At 40.1% G+C, this 21735-nt stretch overlaps 1 protein-coding gene across 1 annotated transcript; it reads right to left on the reverse strand.

Annotated features, from left to right (window-relative positions):
• Window positions 1-20964: 20964 nt before the first annotated feature.
• Window positions 20965-21437, reverse strand: LOC118707711 (small nuclear ribonucleoprotein Sm D2-like). The gene has a single exon (XM_036418453.2). It carries the CDS (start codon window positions 21398-21400, stop codon window positions 21044-21046), a length of 357 nt encoding a protein of 118 aa, XP_036274346.1. The 5' UTR covers window positions 21401-21437; the 3' UTR covers window positions 20965-21043.
• Between the last annotated feature and the right edge of the window lie 298 nt (window positions 21438-21735).

The raw sequence follows: 21735 nt of genomic DNA on the forward strand, positions 1-21735 counted from the left end.
TTGCACTGGACTTCATTTAAATTAGAAATTTCTCTGCTCTGCAAAAGACAGAGAAGGAAGAGTCAAGCCACAAACTGTGAGAAAATACTTGCAAAATGCTTCTCTAATTAAGGACTTATATCCAAAATATACAAGGAACCCTTAAAATCAACAATAGGATAACAAATGGCTTAACTAAAGAATAGACCAAAAGATAACATTAGGGGAATGCAAGTTAAAACAAAAAGTAAATACTTCTACATACCTCTAAAAATGGTTAAAATTCAAAAACTTGCTGGAATTTCAGTTAGGGGGGCTCCCAGAATGGCAGAGTCAGGCCTGAAAAGCTGAGGCCCAGACCACGCTCCAGAGGAAGCCGGATTGCTGGGGACCCTGGAGGGATCTCACAGGTCTACAGGAACCAGCTAGGAATACGGGGATGAGAAACACCTAGGTTCTTCATTTGCTCCACCCTGACCCCTGGCAACCCAATGATCATGCCATCTCCATAGTTTCCTCTTCTCCGGAGTGTTCTATATAGAACACTTGACCTTTTTGGATGGTTCCTTTCAGTTGATACATGTGCATTTGGGGCTCCTCACACGTCTTCTCATGCCACCACAGATAATTTCTTCTCATCAATGAGTGGCATTTTATTGCCTAGATGTACCTCATTTTATGTATCTTTTTATCTGGTCAGGGCCAACTTGTTTGCTCCTATGTTTGGGCAGCTGGGAGAGTGGGTGGTAGGAGATCAACCAAAGAACTTGTATGTATATATGCATAACCCATACAGACAACAGAGTGGTGAAGGCCTGGGGGAGAGGGGTGCAGGCTAGAAGGGGTCAATAGGGGAAAAGGGGGACATATATAATAATTTCAACAATAAAGATTTTAAAAAATTTTAAAATCCAAATATACTGACAATACTAGTTGCTAAAAATGTAAAATAACAGATACTTTCACTCATTTCTGATGGTTACAGCTACTTTGGAAGATATTTTGGCAGCTTCTTGCAACACTAAACCCAGTTTTACCATATGATCCAATAATGGCACTTCTTGGTATTTACCTAACTAAAACTTTTGTCCAACAACACACCTGTCCATAAATGTCTATAGTGGGGGTGTCGAACTCAATCAGAGAAGGGGCCAAAATCTAAAATCCAGCCTAAATCGCAGTCCGAATGGTTTACTGAACAGTCATAAACTGTCATTGTGATGGAAACGCAGCGGAGTGCAGTGATGACAGCGCGGTGCGGGCCACATTGCAAGGCCTGGCGGGACGGATTTGGCCCGCGGGCCTTGTGTTTGACACATGTGGTCTATAGCAATATTTATTATCACCAAAACCTGGAGGCAGCCAGGAAATTCTCCTAAGACAAATGGATAAGTAAACTATATTTTCATACAATGGAATGGTAATTGGTGATAAAAACATGATCTATAGAACTAGGAGACTTGTGAATCTTGGACATAGGTTGCTAGGTGAAAGAAATCATTGGTTAGGGGTACTCCTTACTCTTTGGTTCCAATTGTATCATATTCTGGAAAATGCAAAATGGGTGGGGTGATAGGAAGATCAGTGGTTATGAAGGGAGAAAGTTTTTAATAAGTGTAACACCAGGAATATTTTGAGCCACAGTGACAATCCTACATTATTGCAGATGTGGATATATGACACCATGAGTTTGTTAAAACTTGTAGCCTTATACAGCACAGAGAATAAACCTCAAATTATGCAAATTTTAAAAACTTAATTCAGGAGGTCAAGAAATCTCAGGATGGAATGTGGCAAAAGAATCTAACTGTATTACAAATATCTGAAACAACCACACAGATGGAAACAAAGGCAAAAGTTGCTGACATAAATAACTGGAAATGAATACAATTTGTAAGAATAAAGTTTTTAAAAAGTAATAAAAATACCTGATGTAAGTACTGATAAAGTTGTCACCCAGGGGATTAACAATTCTAATGTCTCTATACATAATGTACAATTAAGAAAATAAAAGCCAGTTGGGTGGGGCCAGGTTTCTCATTTTGGGAGTGGAAAATTACAAACAAGAGGAGGAGACTAGAATGATCCATGTGGCAATGAATTTGAATTGGAGACATCAATATGAATTTATGCTTGTATAATATAGATACAGATGGTGATATATAAAAATGTATTCATATACATATATACATATACATTTCTTTGCTGTCAGCTGATCCTGCACCAATAGCATGCCTAGTGCCTATATATTCTTTTCTAATACATTGTCCATTAAAAGAAACTAGGGTCCCTTGGAGAATTGGCCAATTCTAGGACTCGGGCAGGGATTAAACAATTTGCACTTAGAGCATCTTGAAGTACCAGTAAGAAAGTGCTTTAAATATTGCAGTTAATAGGAGTAAGAATGAATAAATAAAAGTGGGGAAAGATACAAATCTCTCTTGCAAAAGAATTTTAAATAATTTACCTATATACTGCACCCTAAGAAGAGGTGGAATATAATGTCCCACTAATACATTTGGGCTGCAAGTAGTAACTTCCTTCCAAAAAATACAATGCGTATAGAAAGGGGGTGGTGAGGGAAGAGTAACTTCACAGTGGGAACACAAAACAGACATTACATCTGCAAATTTATTAAGGTGATCACCAATGATGTCATGTTGCTAAAATGTATGCTTGATATGCTGCAATGAAAATGCACATCACCACCAAAACTGGTTTGGCTCACTGGATAGAGCATCGGCCTGCAGACTGAAAGGTCCCGGAAGGTCAAGGGCATGTACCATGGTTGCAGGCACATCCCCAGTAGGGGGTGTGCAAGAGGCAGTTGGTCAATGATTCTCTCATCAATGTTTCTAACTCTCTATCCCTCTCTCCTCCTCTCTGTAAAATATCAATAAAATACATTTTTAAAAGAAAAGAGAAAGAAAATGCACATCACCTCTGTGATCTTCCTCCCAAAACTCAGAACTGGAAGGAAGGGAGGGAAGGATGGAGGGAGGATTTTTAGAGTTGTTTGTTAGAGCAGCTAGAAAGACTGACTAATACAGATTCCTTTCAAAATATGATGAAAAACATGTTCCCTCTTAAGGGAACGATATAGGTATGTCCATATGTACAAAAACTGATATGCAGATGACACTTTGCTGGGAGAAATCTGCAGCCACTGCCAACACGGGATCCTACCTGTCCCCAGTGGTGCTTTGAAATTCTTCCACTATCACAGCCTTTATTTAGAATAATTTTTATTTGACATATTTAGTAGCTACTTTTTCATCATGGCCCAAATAATGAGAAATCCATGCTATCATTTGGTCTCTAATTCCCAAAAGGACATATAAGCGAAACATGGCAGGCAGAGGTCCTAGGTATCCACGGGGTCCAGTAACACAGGAACTTTCTCGTCCCCACCTGGAGAAACTGACTGAGCTTACCTGAACAGATTTTCTAATTTCAACAGTGCAAATTAAACATCATTTTTAATATACTAACCTAACCGTCCCTCTTTTTTGTTCCCAGACCTGCGTAGATTATAAAGTAGTGACTGATATTGAGAAGCAACTAAAAAGCAACTGCATTCTACCACTAATATTGCTGTGTTTAACCTTGACACTGGCTATACCATACCCACCTCTAACTTCATGCTCCCCACCCTTCCCTTCACTCACCTTGTAATATTGTACAATCAATACTTGTGTTCCCCTAGATGCCTTCAGGTTAATCATTGGTACATGTTAGGAAACACAGTATTAGTACCAACTACCTAATTTGGCTGCCTTTTTAAAAGAAATGTGTAGGTCATGATTTTGACATTTCCCCAATGTATAATCTTATTTAAATGACTTTCAGAAATAAATGTGTATATCTTGACTTGTATACCTGCTTGTCTGTGAATTATTTCATTATTTGCCAGTAATCTAAGCATCCTTCTTAACCAGCAATCACAATGCGGCATGACCTACAGTCATAACTCAACTGTGATGGCTAGAAGCTCATGTTTTCCTAGATTTCCTTTTTTTCAAGTAGTTCCTGGAATCACCAGAGAGGCTTATATATATCAAGGATGAGCCAGACACATCAGGATCATCTACTGTTTCTAGGCTCCCTTCGCTCCCCAGAATGGCCTCTCTGAGCTTTGATTAGGTGTCAATGCCAGATGCTGCCAGGGAAGGTGATAATGTGCCCAACCCCACCCTCTGGACCTAGACCAGACCTGCTGCCCCTTGGAGGCTGAAATGGCAGCTACTCTGACAGATGACCCATTGTTCTACTGTGTAGCACTTCTGGGGGAGCTGAGAAGCAATAGTTACAGAAATAAGAGTCATAAGCCCAGAAGTGTAAAAATGTTTAGAGATACAATCAACTCATTTACATATGCATCACCTTCTTGCAGAAAAGCTGGGTCAGAACAAGTCCCAGCTTTCTATGCCATGCTGTATTCAGTTTCCTGAAATGTCTTCACAGGTGGGTCTGCAATCCCTGTGTGCACTCACACTTGAACTCACGGGAGAGGAATGTCACTTTGATTTCATTACCTTGACTGCACCTGAGCCCCAGCATTGGTGCAGTCAGGTAGATAGGTACTCATCACACACTTACGTAGTCCATAATAGACATAAACTGGTACAATAATGAGATTTCTTCAGAATGCTCAAGCAAATTACTTTAATTTGTTTAATCACCCTTTATATTTAAGTATGCATACTCAATTATGTATGTGCCTGTGCTTAAGAAATTCACTTAGCTCTGGCCCGATAGCTCAGTTAGTTGGAGTGTCATCCCGAAATACCAAAGTTGCAGGACCAATCCCCAGTCAGGGCATATAAAAGAATCAACTTTGAATACAAAAATAGATGGAATAACAGATCAATGGTTCTCTCTCTCCCTCCCTCCTTCCCTCCCTTTCTCTCTTCCTCTCTCTCTAAAATCAATTTATGTTTGTTAAAAAAATAAATAAATAAATAAAAAAAAAAATAAAAAAAAAAGAACATTACTTAGTCCCCATATGCTAAATGGAAACAGAAGTCAGGAAAAAAAAAGGTGTGTGTTTTTTTTTTCCACATTTGTTTATTGTTAAGAGTCTGAGGGATCTACCTGCTTCAATCTATCTGGTCATGGATGCTCTTGGTATATGTCATCCTAGCTGGCTGAATTAAAAAGACCCTGTGGCTAAGCAGTGTGGGAAGGGAGCACTTGACTTTGGGCTGGAACCCACACAGCTACAGAGCATTATGCTCAAGTTTTCTGCGGTTTTGAGGTGCCACATCATCAGAGGAGTCACTGTACATCAGATAAGCACTGGCCAGGACAAGAGAGACATGGGTCAGAGCCACTCAACAAGGCCTCTTCATTCACCTCTTCGAGCTTTCTAGTTTTTGTACACATAACTGTGATGCAAAGGGATCTTGATGATGCAAAGGGATCTTGCAATTTGGGGCCCAAGAATGTCAAGGGACAAAATCACCCAAAATTCAATAAAGGAACAAAAATGTTATGGGAAATCTAAGTGGTAAAAGCTTCAGGGACATCTGTCATTTGTCAAGGTGTGAACCAGTGCCTGAAAGACTTGTCAACCAGCCAACAAGAGCACTGGGAGAAGCTCTAGATGAGATGAGTAGATTAGGAAGAGGGAGTCAAGTGAGGAGCGTGGGAGAGGAAGGCAGAAGTAAGCAAACCTTCAAAGAAATTTGAGAGTTGCCTGAGGAAACAAAACCAGACAAGGGGCCAAGAAGCCCCTTCTGAGGAAAACAAACAAACAAACAAACAAAAAAACATGCTTTAGCCACAAGGAGAGAAAGGTTTTGGATGCCTGCTTATTCAAGATCCCTCCTTCTTCCCAACCATCTTGTCATTCATTGCCAAATTATTCTTCCCAATTCACCCTAATATTTCTGGAGGATCTTAGGAAAGGCTTTATAAATAAAGTATAATGTGATGGAGACTTAGGAGATGAGCAGGAGCTCATAGAGGTGGCTGTTGAACTCCAAGCCAAAGAAAGAAAGAGAGCAGCTATTTTATAAGGCAGCAGATGTGCTGGGTGCATTGCAGGCATCGCATGTAAAACCACACAACAGGCTCTGGCCAGGTTCCTCAGTTGGTTACAGTGCCGTCCCAATGCATCAACTTGTGGGTTTGATTTCAGGTCAGGGTACTTACAAGAATCAACCAATGAATGAATAAATAAGTGGAACAATAAAGCAATGTTTGTTCCTTGCTCTCAGCAATAAATTTCAAAAATAATTTTTTAAACCATATACTACCACCAGGAGGCAATCATTGCCCCCATCTTACAATGAGAAAGAAGAGGCTCAAAGAGGCTAAGTATTTTACCCATGATTACCTGCTCCTAATTTAAAAACCTCCTAACTTTCAAACCTATACTAAGTTCACTTCGCATGCTCTCTTTACCCACTGTACCTCTCAACAGATTCAGAAGCACAGAGTTAAAAAAAAAATAAGGTTTATTTGAAAAGCACTGCGTATGCTTTTTCTGCATGCACAGTACAGTTAGATGCGACATGATAGGTTGTCCAAGAGTCAGCTTGAGACCACCAGATCAGAAGTGCTCTTGAGAGCTGTAATGCAAAATTGAGGACAATAGGAGACCACTGAAGTTTGGAAGGGATAGCAGAAGACAGACAAGTAGACAGCTAATTAGTAGAGTATCTGTGCATAGAGCACAGCACTACCTCATGATTCATTAGGTGTTTACATAATATTATCAGAATTCTTGAGAAATATCATCATCCAGGATAAGTTCAGGTCTTTCCAGGCTACCTCTGTTATTTGTGACTAAATTCCTTTAGGGTCAGTCACCAGGATAATAGGTCTAGAGGTCTAAAGATGTCATGCCCATTCCCCCAGTTTAAGGGGGGTAAGAGATGCATTTACAGACACCCTGTTTATCTCACCTCCCAGACTCCAGTCAAAAGAGTATTCCCTTTAAATAAAGGATTTTTGGTGGGGACATCTTCAAGCTGCCTCCTGACCAGCAGTACTGAGAGAGTCTTCCTTTCCATTGGAATCTGGAATTCATGCTTTTTTCATGTTTTATAAACCATTCTCTCCACTTTATAAACCAAGACCAGACTGCTGTAAGTTCCATTTTTTTCCCACCATGCTCTACAGAAGAAAATTGGAAGCTCATGGGTAAAACAATAAATAAATAAAATAACAATAATAATAATTATGGGACCAGCACCACATGACAGCAGCAATAACAGCTTTCAAAATCCTTTGAGTGTAAAAGTCTTACTTGTTTTATGAGCCGACACATGGAGCTAGTCTTAAAAATAAAAAATAAGAATGATTTCTTGCAGCTCAGATTTCATAAGAAAAAAAATTGCATCTTTAATTAAGATTTATGGGCCTCGGTAGGGCCCAGCAAGAGAGAGAAATGGCTCAAGAGTGTAAAAACCAACAGTTAAAAATGGGGAAATATGATTAAGAGCCTTTAATTCCTCCTGCCTCTTTCACAGGGCTTCCACTGGCCGCAGGCAAAAACAGGCACTTATTGTCTTTAAAACAGCATTATTCTTGGCATAAAATGTTTATGAATCAAGATGAAACTTGTAAGGAATAATAATATCAACCTTACTTGAAAGGCCTCTCTTGCTAGAAACAATATTTAGTTTAATGAAAAAAATTCCTTAGGAGAAAAATAGGCATATGTAAGGGAAGATGCACATAAATTGGTACCTTGCCTGGTATTGGGTTAGCACCTTTCGGTTTTCATAGTGGCTCATGCTTGATCTTGTGGGATCTTCTTAAGAACCTTGAGAGGCAGTTTTGGCAGATAGGATCTCTAGCTTGAAGATGAAGATTTTTTTTTTCAAGATGTTGGATTACTTGTGCAAACACTGGAGATGGACATCAACAGAAGTCTGATTCTAAATCCAGTGCTCACTCCACTATATCATAGTGCCATTTCTCTAAGAGTTTATCTGTGCATGTCATTCTATACCATGTATACTATATACATTTTTAAAGTCTCATGAAGAACATATTTTGGGACATATAATGAGGAAAACCTAATATTATGTATTTCAGTTCCCTAAATATTAAAAATGAACAATGTAAAGTTACCTTGCACATTGATATTGAAATGTCAGTATGGGATAAATTACATTTAATTTAACATAGAAAGTGCAATTCAACAAGGTTTATCGATGAAAAAAGGAGGTAAGGGGAGCTGTATCCAAAGTGGGTTGTGCAACACAACCTAGTGAGATGCAGAAGAAAACATTAAAATCTCTAAGTCTATCTTAAAAGTAAGAAAATAATTTCATCTATATTTTATATATAATTGCCTATGTTGAACCTTATGTGAAATATAGTTGTATATTTAACATACAATTTCCTACGCTGAGTCTCATGCCCCATGCAACACAGGAATCCTCAGGAAAGAGCGGACATTTCTCAAAGCCAAAGGACGGACAGTGGGAGCATCACCCTTCCATTTGCTTGCTAAGAAAGGCCATGTGTTGCAGTTCATTTGTGCCTAATTAAGTAGTTTTATGAGTAATGTTGTATATTGCTAACTACATTACCTCCATAATAAGGCAAACCTGTTTAAAATATTTCTTCCAGAGTTATTTGGAAGAAATTAGTTGATGTTAATAGAAATAATGTAAATACAAAGGAATAATAAGAAAATGGGAGAGCTAAAATACCTATGTGTAGTATAAGCCCTTCATCAAGAATATTATGAAACAAAAACAATGAATTATATAATTAGACCCACATGCAATACAGATTTTTAACCTCAATCTATTGTAATATAATTCTGATGTCATCAGACTTGGGAAGACATTTTATAATATTGTGTATTTCATCTTACATCATTTGAAAATTGTATTTTGAGTATTTTTCCAGTGTTTATAATTTACCAGTATTATTGTATCTTTTCTAATTTATAAATAAATAAATATTTATATGTTATGGATGCTTTTTGTTTATTTCTTTTTACCAGTAGAGATGCACAATGACATAATTTAGACACTACTGTGTTGGAGACCCGATTTCTTCATCATGAGCCTTTAGACAACTCTCTGATGAACAGGTTATGGTGCTGGTGGGAGGGTTAAATCTCTGGTGTCCCACAGAGCCACTGGCTGATTGGGCAACTCAAACCTGCCAGCTCAAATCTAATGCTTCCATACACATCACTGCGCCCCCTGTACAGATCTCAGCCACAAATTTCCTATAAAAAATCTGCCAGGCCTCTAATGTTGCAGCATTTTAATGGTAAGACATGTTCTATTGACATGCATATTTTCTCCATGTGAGTCCAGAGCAGCAAGGTCAGAAGGCCTCAGGAAAGCCTAGAACCATAACTTCTCTCTGGTGGTTGTCCTGCTCTTCATTATGTCAAAATTCCAGTATCTTGCCACCACCACCACTGCTCTTTAGCTCTGGTAACTTTTCTCTTTTGAGACCTTGTATGTCATCTTTCCTTCAGCTCTGATCAAGACCACTCTATTTCCTCAGACATATTTTAATAACTTATGAACTCAAAGGGAAATGGCAGGATTCCCAATTCCCTTCTGCCAAGAGTCTTAGTTGCACTGAAATTGGTTTGGCTCAGTGGATAGAGTGTCAGCCTGCGGACTGAAAGGTCCCAGGTTCGATTCTAGTCAAGGGCATGTAGTATATTGGTTGCTGCAGGCACATCCCCAGTGAGGAGTGTGCAGGAGGTGCCTGGTCGATGTTTCCAACTCTCTATCCCTCTTCCTTCCTCTCTGTAAAAAAATCAATAAAATATTTTTTTAAAAAGCCTTAGTTGCCTCTTTATAGTTTTGTGGATTCTGAGCACCATATGATAATATCCCAAGACACACACACACACACACACACACACACACACACACACACAAAAGGGAAGTTTAGAGGAAGCCAAGCTCTTCTCTTTCATCAATATCCCCAAACTCTTAACAGGCATGGGCAACTATCTGTCTCCTCATTTCCTCAATGGTAAGTCCTATAGAGAACAAGGGATAACAGCATAGTGTAGAAGGTTTGGGACACAGGTTCAGGGGCTAGATGGTTTGGATCCACCTCATAGTTCTACTACCAATTTCATTATTGACATTGGGTAATCTACCAAGCATTTCTGGCTTCAAATTCTTCCTTGCAACAGGAAAAGGAAACTGAGGCACTGAGTATTTAGTGAGCTAATTCTTATAAAATAGTTTAAATTGAGTTATTTTTCACATTGCAGCATTTAATAAATGTTAGCATTAGGAATTATTGTTATTATTATTATCTATTTTTTGCTTTAAGAATTTTACCATCTGTTATTCTCCATATTTATTTGTTTAATGGCTAAAGTAATAGTTGAATGAACAAATCATTGAATGAATGATGCATTATGTTATTATATTATAATTATTTTAGAAGTGTGAATTTCTCCCCTTAAACATAATATAAATTCCTCTATATTAAGATGGCTCTTTATTTGTATGTGTTCTACAGGGTCTGACCATGCTGTAAATATATTTTCCCTTCTCAATAAAGATGGAATAAACACAACAACAAAAAAAGAATATCTGCCAAGCAACCAATGTATATTTTTTCTTGATTGGCCTCAGATTTAATCAAGAAAAATGACAACTACTAACAGGAGTCTGAAAAATGACATATTTCCCTCTTTCCTATGCAATTTTTAGATGCTTATGTTATCTGTCTTCCCTCCAACATGTTTTCACTCACCAGGGAACTCCCAGCAATAACTCCAAGAGAGACCTTGCAGACTTTCAGAGGCCCAACATTTCTTTGAGGAACCTCCTACAGCGCCCCTAATGTGTGGCCTCAATCTTAAAAGACAAAATAACTAGGAAATCTTCAGGCTTGAACAGAGCCCTAGAAATCCTGATACCACGCTGAAAGGGACTGAAAAGGAGAAGATATTACAAAGTATAGGAATGTTAAACACAACAGAAGAAATAGCTCATTAAGTTTTATCATCTGTAAACTGGGTGGTAAGCTATAGTGAACCATCTACAGAGCCCTTTCCTGAGCTTATATTTCATTTAAGAGGGGGAAAACTGCTATAGTTGTTCAAAGACAAGCAGAGAGGTCGTTTTGTGCTCAGTGAAAAAACAACAAGTATGACCACATTATAGAGGTAATACCTAAATAATTAGCTGTCTCTTCTCACTTATTTCTAACACACATACACACACTCACACAAAAAAAAAATCTTCAGCTCTCAATCTCATCCTATTTTTCATTCTAAACTCACTCTTTGAAGGGAGAAAATTTTATCATGAACTTGCTCTTCCACATACAGATGAAGAAAAGAATATCAATCAGATCTAGAAGGTCACAAAAATACAAAAGTCCTTCTTGTAACATACAAATCAAGGATGCTTCCCAGAATCTTGGTAGATGATGTAAAATGTATTTTCTAAAAACTGTACCTCAACTGCGTCCAGCATATTTTGGCATTCAGGAAGCTTATTCACATAAATTAAACTGTAATATAAAGAATAGATCAGGAGGCTCAAGAGTGATATTATGTATAAAAACAAATTTTTAAAAGTTCATAAAAAGGTTTATGAGCAGGATACTCAGAATGACTGCTGAGATAAAGGAAATCGTGAGACAATAAAAGAGTGAGGTGAGGAATGAAAGATCGTGAGACAGTAATATTTGCTGAGTGAGCAACATGAATAAAAATGTTCAGTGAAGAACAAGTAGAGAGATTTCTTCCAAGTGGGATGGAGTCATTTGTGGAATTTCCCCAAAATTAGTAACTTTAAAAGCCTATAAGATAGTCAAAGCATATGTTTAAAGCCATCAGAAAGGTGGTGATTGTATGAAAATTAGATGAACCAAGATGACAGAGAGTGAGAACTGCAGAGCTGAGCGGAGCCACAGCCACTCTCTGCCTAGGAGCATTGGCTGTGCATGGAAACAGGAAAGAATGAGGAACTTCAGAAGACCACTAGTGGAACTAGGTAACCACGACCTACTGGTCTCATAGAACTGACTTGAGAAAATTCCTACAGGTCTGATTTCTCCTTTTAAGATAGTCTTCAGCCACACAAAATGGAAAGTAAAAAGATAATCAGAAGCCTCTGAAAAGCAGATCACAACTTTATCTTTATGACTTTGAAGTAGGCAAAGATTATTTAAACGTGCTACAAAAAGTGCTAACACAAAAGCGAGCTGATAAACTGGGCTTTATTAAACTTAAGAGCCTCTCTTTAAGAAAAGAAGCCAGTGAGTGTTCAAAAGAAAGCCACAGAGGGTGAGAAAATATCTTCAATACGTGACTCTTAAAGAGACACATGGCCAGCATATATAAAGAACTTCTTTGAATCAATAAAAATGATAGCAGGAAAATGAGCCAAAGATTTGCAAAGAACCTTCTTAAAATTCAAATATCCAAATGGCAAGTTAGCACAAGTTCATGAGATATCAGGGTGATGCTATTTGAAGTCAAAATAAAATACAAACCAGATTGACTGAAAGTGGAACTCTGAGACCCCACTGATAGGAGTATAAATTATTAATACACTCTGACTGCTAGAGCTAAAGATATATCTATAGTTTGGGGGAACACAACATTGGTTGTTAAATAAGTCAATTCATATTTTTAAATGACATTTTATTTTAACACATTATTACAACTTTGCTGTTTTAGTACATGATCACCAAAAAAAAAAATTGCATATGTATGAATCCAAGTTTTTCTAATATCAATCGAGCAAGCAAGCAGCATTCTTAGTTTTTATGCATTTATCTCCCATGCCAAACACACATCCCTGGGGTTCTGTCTTACAGCTCAAAACATCAACCACCATTGTGATGTGTGTTATTGACAGAAAAGATTTTCTCAACAAACTTCTCTGTGCCAGGAATAAATGTTTGCAGTAGAAATGTTTTTGCTTTTTAACATTGAACATAATGTATATTTCATCTGGGGTCCATGTGTCCCACCAATATGCTATGTCACAAATAGCTATAGTGGATCTGCTTTATGATATTGACACAAATGTCCATACTAATATTAACTTTCCAACAAAATTATTATACTTTACAGAGTGTCATGGCAGTTCTCTTTTGTAAGTTTATCCTTTTAAACAGCACAGATGCCTAAAAAGGAAGAAAGATTTCAGGAAGTTAGGGAAAATTAGAGCTGATTGTTCCTTGACAACAATCACTGGGATGGACCAATGACCACATAAACACACTCATCTACGGGCCTCTCAGTATTCAGATTTACTGCTCTATCTCCTCTCCCTTTTCTCATCCCAACTTCCCACTAAAGGTCTATATATATTTTTTAAATCCACAGAAGTCATTAATTTATTAGTAATACCAATAATATGAATGGAGGCCATGGTAAACCAACGCTTCAGCCGAGAGAGGGCTGAATTTTTACAGAGGTCTAACTTTCCTTGGCTTGTGGAAACTGATACTTACATTCTGTTTGGGTCACAGAATGTTTCTGTATATAAGATTAATATGGTTTAAGTATTGCCCTCTTTCTGTTACCTCCTTTAAAATATAAGTAGCCTTTAAAGGAATAACATGCTCAGTTCGAAATACTTCATATGTAGGTTTAATTATCAGATTGCCTAAGACCACAAGGCACTGAAAATGATATGTGAGCCCTTACAAGGGAATACAGAAATTGAAAAGTGGAAGGGTGAGTTGGAAAGACAAACATTGCCTCCTTCAAAATTATCTCAGGGAAGAGAAAAAAAAAAAAAAAAAGAAAGAAAAAGAAAAACACACAGATTGCTGTTCTCTGCTTGTGGCTGCTCCTGGAACATAAGAAGCCTTCCCATGTGGCATTGGGGTTGACATCAAAACTATAATAAAAAGATACAGAATCTCTTTCTAAGCCAAACCCTGACTGTTAGGCCCCGGGAGGTCAGAGAAGAAGAGAGAGGGGGGCTTCTTCTGTCTCCACTGAAGCTGGAGTTTACAGCAGCCAAAGCCATTTTACCCCATATTTGGCAAAGCAATCCAAAGGCTGCATCCAATCCTGCAGCTAGACTAATCTCAACTTTCAGCACCGTCTGCAAACAGAGTTGGGGGTTGCCAAGTGCCTGATTCCACTGGCCAGGGAAGCGTTCTTTTTCTGAGTGCTGCTCTGTTCTTTACTTCAGCATTGTCCAAGGGCCACTGGGTGGGGCAGGTAAAAATCATCCAAGGAGAGCAGGCCCATGTGAAGTAAAAAAAAAAAAATGTTTAAAACTCCAGTCTTAGTACTCAGCTTAGTACTTAGAACTTAGCTTTGAGGACAGAGAAAACAATTAAGAGTATGGAGCAACAGCGGCAAAAAAAAAAAAAACCAATGAGAGGAAAACTGTGAAGAATTCTGAGGACTGACCCTTGAAGACTGATGGCATTTCAGCCTGAGGTGACAGAACCAGGCCCTGCAGAGAAGCACCACGCTAGGGAAAAGTCGTCATGGGAACTGTTTCAGAAGGAGACCACCAACAAGAATTCCTATCACTCTCTCCTTGCAAGCTCCCATCTATTCCTGACCCCCAGGACTCCAGAAATGCCAGTTCTCACTGGAACAGGGTCTTCGACGGCACCAACTTGGGTCTGAACTTCGCTGAGCTCCCACACTCCTGCTTTCTTTCTATAGGCTAAACGTTTGCATTTTGCCCAGGTTCCAATGTTGATCACTTCGTATTTTTGCTTTGGCTGGTCCCATCTTCTGTGCAGGTATTTCTGAGCCTATTATTAGGCTTGGAGGGCTTTACACAGGAGACCAGCTTTGCTTGCCATACAGTTTTCTTCCTCCACAAACTCTATGGGATAATCTGGGGTGCTATTGGCCTAGTAGTCTGTGCCGGTGGTGACACCAGAATGCCTGACAAATATTAACAGTTCCATGGCCCTCAGAATACATTGAAAGGGCAAGAGAGGAAGACTCAGAAACGTAGGGACCGAGCTCTGTGCCACCCACAGCAGCCCTGGGCACCAGCAGAGCCCTCCTCAGACGCTCCTTCCTTTGCACATCATTAGGACTTTATTTCAACCTCCTGGTGAAAAGGTGATTTCAACTGATGGGTTAAGGAAATCGAAGTATTTCCCTCCCTCTATTTATACCTAAAACAGAAGAAGCACAGCAATTCTAAGTCCCAGGGACACTGGGAGAGGAAGATGTGATTATCACAGAGTGAGGCTCACCCAGCTGCTGCCATCAGGGGACCATCTCATTGGGGGGTGAGGGTGGAGGACATTTTCAGGTTTGGGGGTAATTCAGTGAAGCAGCAGCAGGAAAGGCCATTGCAGTTATAGGCAGGGGTGAGCAAGTAATTTTGGACCTCAGGCTAATCCCTCAGATCCTTTGAACTGACTGGTTTTTCCTTTTACTTGGGAAACAGAGTGTTTTTCCCTCTAGAGAGAGTTTCCAAAGAAGAGTGGAGAAAGAAAAGCCATGGAGTTCACACGAGTTGGGGAGGAGCAGGAACTCCCACCACCCCTGGCTGAGTCTGCGTGTCCCTGCAGCCACCAGCACTCAGGAGCAGCAGCTAATGCTGTTGACACTGAACTCCAGGAAGGAACCAGGTCCCCATCTACCCATTGGTCTAAAGTTGGAAAAGTTAATGTCCTTGTTGGTCTAGCCTCCGTAAGGTTAAAAAAATCCTCACACAAAAAATTTCTTATAAAACAAATGGAAAAAGAAAAGCACACAAGTAGCTTTCTTAACAAAACAAAGACACATTTTACCAACTATTGCATGTCCCTACTCTCTGTTAAGACAGTACTATGTGGGAAAGATGCTGAGTCACCCCAGCTGTGCTGATCACCAATCCAAAGCAGAGTTTGGATGGCATTGCCTCTGAGAATGGTGACACCCAGACCCTCCCAGAACCTCAACCAGTGGTGGTATTGACCACAGGTAAATTCCCCACTCTCTTGTGGCTGTGAGCAGGCTTCACTTAAAATCTCCAGTCCCTTGGAAAAGGTAAGCAATGTGTTATCTTGTGGAGGCTCTCCAGTTGGCTTTAGAGCATCTTTCACATCTTTTTTATTTTTGCATTTGCACTCACTCCTTTAAAGCAATTTTCTCTGTGTGGGTGGCTTGTCTAGAGCACACCCTCTTGCCTGCCCTTGGCTTCTTTACCTAGTGCTCCAGGCTTATATCCAGGCTTAGGGTCACTGACAGTCCTGTGGGCTTGACGCTTTTATCATTATCCCTGCAGGCTGTGTGTCTCTATCGAAGTTCCTTATAAACTGAGGGATGCCTCCAATTTCTTACTGCTGCAAAACAATAGTTCTACTCATCCCACTGTTTCCTAGCGCTTACTGAAGAGACTGTTCTTAGATCTGCACAGTAATCATCAGGGGAAGAGCTCTAGGATATATGGCAACTGTCTCTTCCTCAATGGTCTTTGAAGGCCTGTGGGGCTGCTGAACACTGGAGGGTTAGAGAAACAGGGACATGGGTTGGTTTAAATCAGGGTTTGGGCAGGAAGCAGTGTCATCACAAGTATCACAGAATAAGGCATGTATTGTAAAAACTAGACCTTCTATAATTGAGAGAGTCATTTGGGAAGTAAAGTTTTGGAGTGGAAAAATCAACAAAAGATCATTAACTTGCCAAGGTGTGACTTAGTGAATTGGAGCTTGCAGAAACATCTGGAATTTAGGAATTATCTGCTGTACAAGACTGAAGGTGTTTGACTGTTACCGCTGTCCCTATGAGTTTGCAGAGAAGGGTCAGATGGCAGACTGTGGATGCTATTGGCCAGCAGGGCTATCTGTTGAGATCATGAGATCGTCAAGAACAAATAGAAAGCCACCTCTCATTGACAATAATCAGATCACCTTCTGCTTCACATCCACCTCCCAAATCTCATGCAACTCACTCTGGACAGCCCAAACCAAGGAGAGGTTCCATTGAGGACTCTTGGCTGGCTTCAAGTTTTGAAACAAGAAACAACTAAATGCAGAGACAGCAATTGCCAACGCTAAGGCCAAAATTCAGGAGCAAGTTATGACAGGACCAAATAAACTGGACTTTCTTGCCACACAGTTCTGGCAGGCTCTGTCCCTAATCACTGTGATTCGCCCTAAAATGCAATTCTAACCGCTGGCTGGCCTTACTCCTTACTCCTACATCTCAATTGTCCTTGCTTTTATTTCCTACCCTCTCTCCTTCTCTTCTACCCCCTCATCTTTTTCTTCTCCATTTCCCCAAATCCACAGCCCTTGAAAAGTCTACTGTGAAATATGGACACAGTGTTTCTCACGGTGGCCAGTGGGTCACCTGTTTCAGAAATGCCCATGGTTTTATAAACAGATTCTAGATCCCTTACTTCAAACCCACTAAATCAGAATCTATGGTGGTGGGCCCAACAATCTGAATTTTTAAAAAATATATTTTATTGATTTTTTACAGAGAGGAAGGGAGAGGGATAGAGAATTAGAAACATTTATGAGAGAGAATCATTGATCAGCTGCCTATTGCACACCCCCTACTGAGGATATGCCCGCAACCAAGGTACATGCCCTTGATTGTAATCGAACCCGGGACCTTTCAGTCTGCAGGCCAAAGCTCTATCCACTGAGCCAAATCGGTTTCAGCAACAATCTGAATTTTTAACAAGTATTCTAAATAATGCTTATGCACACCCAGTTTTTAAAAGCACTACACTAGGGGTGTCGAACTCAATCAGAGAAGGGGCCAAAATCTAAAATCCAGCCTAAATCGTGGGCCGAATGGTTTACTGAACAATCATAAACTGTCATTGTGATGGAAACACAGCAGAGTGCAGTGATGACAGCGTGGTGCGGGCCACATTACAAGGCCTGGCGGGACGGATTTGGCCCGCGGGCCTTGTGTTTGACACATGTGCACTACACTAAAGGCTTCAAGAAAACAAGTTTATGTTATTATTGGTTAGCCCCTGATACATAATCCTTATGCCATCAAAATATTGTTTACCCTGCTATTTAATCTCCTAATTATATTATTTAACATGTTTTGTTTTTGTTGAAAACAGTCTTCAGCAACCAAGAGGACAAGCTTCCAAAGACAGTTGGTAACTGGTTGCCACTGGAAAAAAAATTGTTAGGAAATAGTGATGGAGTGGAGGAGGGCGTCCCACATGTATAGCCTACAGTGGAGGAAGGCTTACTAGTAAGCTTCACTCTCTTGCTCTTTCCTCTGTAAAATATTCTCTTCCATCTTAAAAATCTTTATTATTTTCCCTTCTTCTTCTAATTGTTTAGGCTTCCTGAATATCTTAGGGCCTAAGACTTAGGCCATCATAAAATATTTTTTTAAATACTACTGCTAGAGAGGCTGAAACAATAGAAATTTCCTTGTCCTCTCTCCTGAGCCGACAAGAACATCTACTACAGAGTTTCTCAGCCTTTGGCACTACTGACATTGGGTTTAGAAAATTCTTTATTGGAGAGTGGGGGATACCCTATACATTGTAGGATGTTCCTATTAGCAGGTAACATTCCCCACCCCAATTATGTCAACAACAAAAAATGTCTGAAGACTGCCAAGTGCCCTTTTGGGGGCAAAATTGACTGTGGTTGAAAACTACTTAATCAAAACATTAGCTTCTTCATTTTAGCCTCATTTCTAGGGATGAGAGGATCCATTTGATCTTAAGCAAAAAAGCCTAATTCTCACTCTGTTTGTGTCACTGTTGGGACCTCAGAAAAAGTATAAATGTTTACCAGTCTTTTCCTTTAAATGCCATGAAGTTCAAGCAGAGAGTTTCTGAGGCGTCAGAGGAACTGTGCTCAGAGATTGTAGACCAGCCACAAATGATGTGAACTTAAGAGCACTGACTTTGCCTTTGAATATTTTCATTTAAAAAATGAAGGGGATCTGATTAGGGTTCGTTAGGATCCCTTGAAGCACTAATAGTCCATGAAATATTCCAATTTCTATATAAAACATCAGCAACCATTAATAATAATTATACTTCTGATTCACAGTCTGAGCAATTAAGGCGGAATCTGAGAGTTGAGTCTCCGGGATGGAGGCAATAAAAGGCACAGTGGCATCTGCTTTAAGTAGCTTAGTGTGTTGGTCAGGAAGCGCTTGGGTTAGCAGATGACAAAGTTCAGGAGTTCAACGACATACGGACAAAGCAGGGAAGACTTCACAGAGGAGATGGGAATTAAGCTGAGCCTCAGAAAACTATCAGGATAAGGACAAAGAGAAAAAGAGTGCTTTGATCTGCTGGCAATGGATGTCCACCTGGCTGTATATTAGATCACTCTGGGAAATGCTTTGCTCTTCCCTCTGCCCGGGCTTCACCCTAAGTCAATTAAGACCAATCTCTAAGGATGAGTCCTGGGCACTGACATTTTCCCCCCCAAAGTTCCCAAGTTGATTCTAATCTGCCGGGGGGGGGAGGGGGGAGTGAGAATAACCGCTAAACAAGGCAGAGCAAGATGAGTAAAGCTCTAATTATTTTAATGTTATAATAACACTTACCACCTGCAAGGTCTTTTCATGCTCTTGGCATTTAAGTTGAAATGTATATTAATTACTTACCAAAAGAAAATACCAAAAGGCCTTGCCTGGGCCCCGACCTTAAGCAGGAGTATGAACACCTGGGGGCTGCATGGGCACCTCTGTTGACAAATGCTCACACCTGTGCCTCCTCACCCACCCACACAGCAGGAGGAATGAGAGCTCCTCCGAGGCACTCCTAACCCTGCACACACATCCACTGCAGGTGCTTTTCTAGAGCAAGGGTCCCTCTCCACTTTCCCCCGACAGAGAGTGAAGCAGGCACTGTGATTTACTCAAAGTTGTGTTCACAGGAGTAAGCACGGTGCCCAGTACATGTTGAGTAGCTGAAAGAATGAATGAACAAATGAAGACAATATAGTCATCCAAGGGTACCAACTCATTGTTGGATACAGGCTAAAGGATTAGATTTTTACATATAAGATTTTTCCAGCCAAGGTGATGCCAAGAGTTACAACAAAATAAACTGTCTTCATTCAGAACTTCATACTTCCTAATCCGACATAACTTTGAGGTGTCCTTTCATTTTCTTTTCCCTGAGAGAACCCTTATAGGAGCATGTAAATAAGCCAGATAAGAAGATTTCACTTTAGAAAAAGCAGAAGACCCGAGGAGGGGAAGACTGTTCACTGTTTGAAAATATTTTGTTTTAGAACCATGTGTGTATATAATCTATTCAAAATAACATAAAATAAATATAACCAGCAGAAGAGATTTATATTTGGGTTTGACAAATGTTTTTCTTATCTACACCAATTCTAGCCAGTCAGTTGTGGTGAGTAAGCATGCTGTGTTGAGGATTATGGGTCTAAAGCCTTGCTCAGGAAAAAGAAAAATAAGTGTCATAATCAGTAATGTCAATCCTTATGCTCAGAAAGAGATGGTAGCACTGTGCAGTTTCCTTCTTTGGATTAATGTCATGAACACTTTGCTAACCAATCAGATTAACATATCTCACTTGGCCAAATATACTTCCATAAATTATATTTTGTGCTATCCTCAAAAATCACAGGGGAGGAAAGCAAGCCAAGGTATTATTATTCACGTTTTATAAAGGTGAACTCTGAAGCTCAGAAATCTCCAAAGCTTGTTGAAGTGTGGCTGACTTGTTGAGCTCATCACACCTGATAAGTTAGTAAATGGCTGAAGTCACACCCGGGCACACCTTCTGGGGTCATGCATCCAAGAGTTTTCCTGATAGTCCATGTAGTATGAGAGCAACAGGTTTGCTGTCCTTTTTTGTCATTCAATTTATTGGGGTGACACTGGTTCACAAAACCATACAGGTTTCAAGTGAAGAACTCAACAAAATATCATCTGCACACTATAGCTTGCACCCATCACCCAAGCAAAGTCTCTTTCCATCATCATTTTCCCCACCTTGGTCAACTTCCACCTAGCCCCTACCCACCTTTCTCTCTGGCTATCACACTGTTGTTTATCTATGTGTTATAGGGGTGTGTGTGTGTTGCTTTTTGTGTTGTTGTTTTTTTTTTTTTAACAAAACAAAACAGGACTTTATTGTTTTCAGGTCGGGGCAGTCTGAGCAGGTCGGGGACTGAGGTGACGGCAAGGAGCGAGCCCCTACTTGCCGGCGATGAGGGTGTTCCGCAGCATCACGATGACCGAGGCGCCGCGCAGGAACATCTTGGAGATGTAGCGGTCCTTGTTGACGGGCTTGGACTTCTTCTTGCCCTTGCCGCTCTTGGGGACCTCCATCCACATCTCCTTCACATTCTCCAGCACCATGTTGCAGTGCCTGTCAAAAGCCTTCACGCGGCCCAGGAGCTTCTTGTTGTTGCGACAGTTGATGAGCACCTGCGTGTTGTTCTTGACGGACTGCGTGAGCACGGAGAGCGGGCCCGTGTTAAACTCCTCCTCCTCCCGCTTCTGCAGTTCCTCCGGGGTCATCTCACTCTTGGGCTTGTTGAGAAGGCTCATGGTGGCGGTGGTTGCGCTCTCCAAACGCTCCCCTGTGTTGGTTTTTTTTGTTGTTGTTTTTTGCTTAATCCCTTCACCTTCTTTTACACAACAACCCTCCCCTCTGACAGCTGTCAGTCTCTTCCATGTATCCATGCCTCTACTTCTATTCATTTGTCAGTTTATTTTGTTCACTAGATTCCACATATAATTGAGGTCACATGGCAATTTCTTTCTCTGACTGACTTATTTCACTTAGCATAGTAATCTCCAGGTCCATCCATGCTGTGGCAAAAGGTAAGAGTTCCTTCTTTTCTTTCAGCCACGTAATCCATTATGTAAATGTATCACCGCAA

This window comes from Pipistrellus kuhlii, unplaced genomic scaffold (assembly GCF_014108245.1).
Source record: "Pipistrellus kuhlii isolate mPipKuh1 unplaced genomic scaffold, mPipKuh1.p scaffold_m20_p_6, whole genome shotgun sequence".
Taxonomy (NCBI): domain Eukaryota; kingdom Metazoa; phylum Chordata; class Mammalia; order Chiroptera; family Vespertilionidae; genus Pipistrellus; species Pipistrellus kuhlii.

What these genes read in the sequence shown, in the direction of transcription:
- LOC118707711 (XM_036418453.2), bottom strand. Translation starts at nt 21,400, where the DNA reads ATGAGCCTTCTCAACAAGCCCAAGAGTGAGATGACCCCGGAGGAACTG.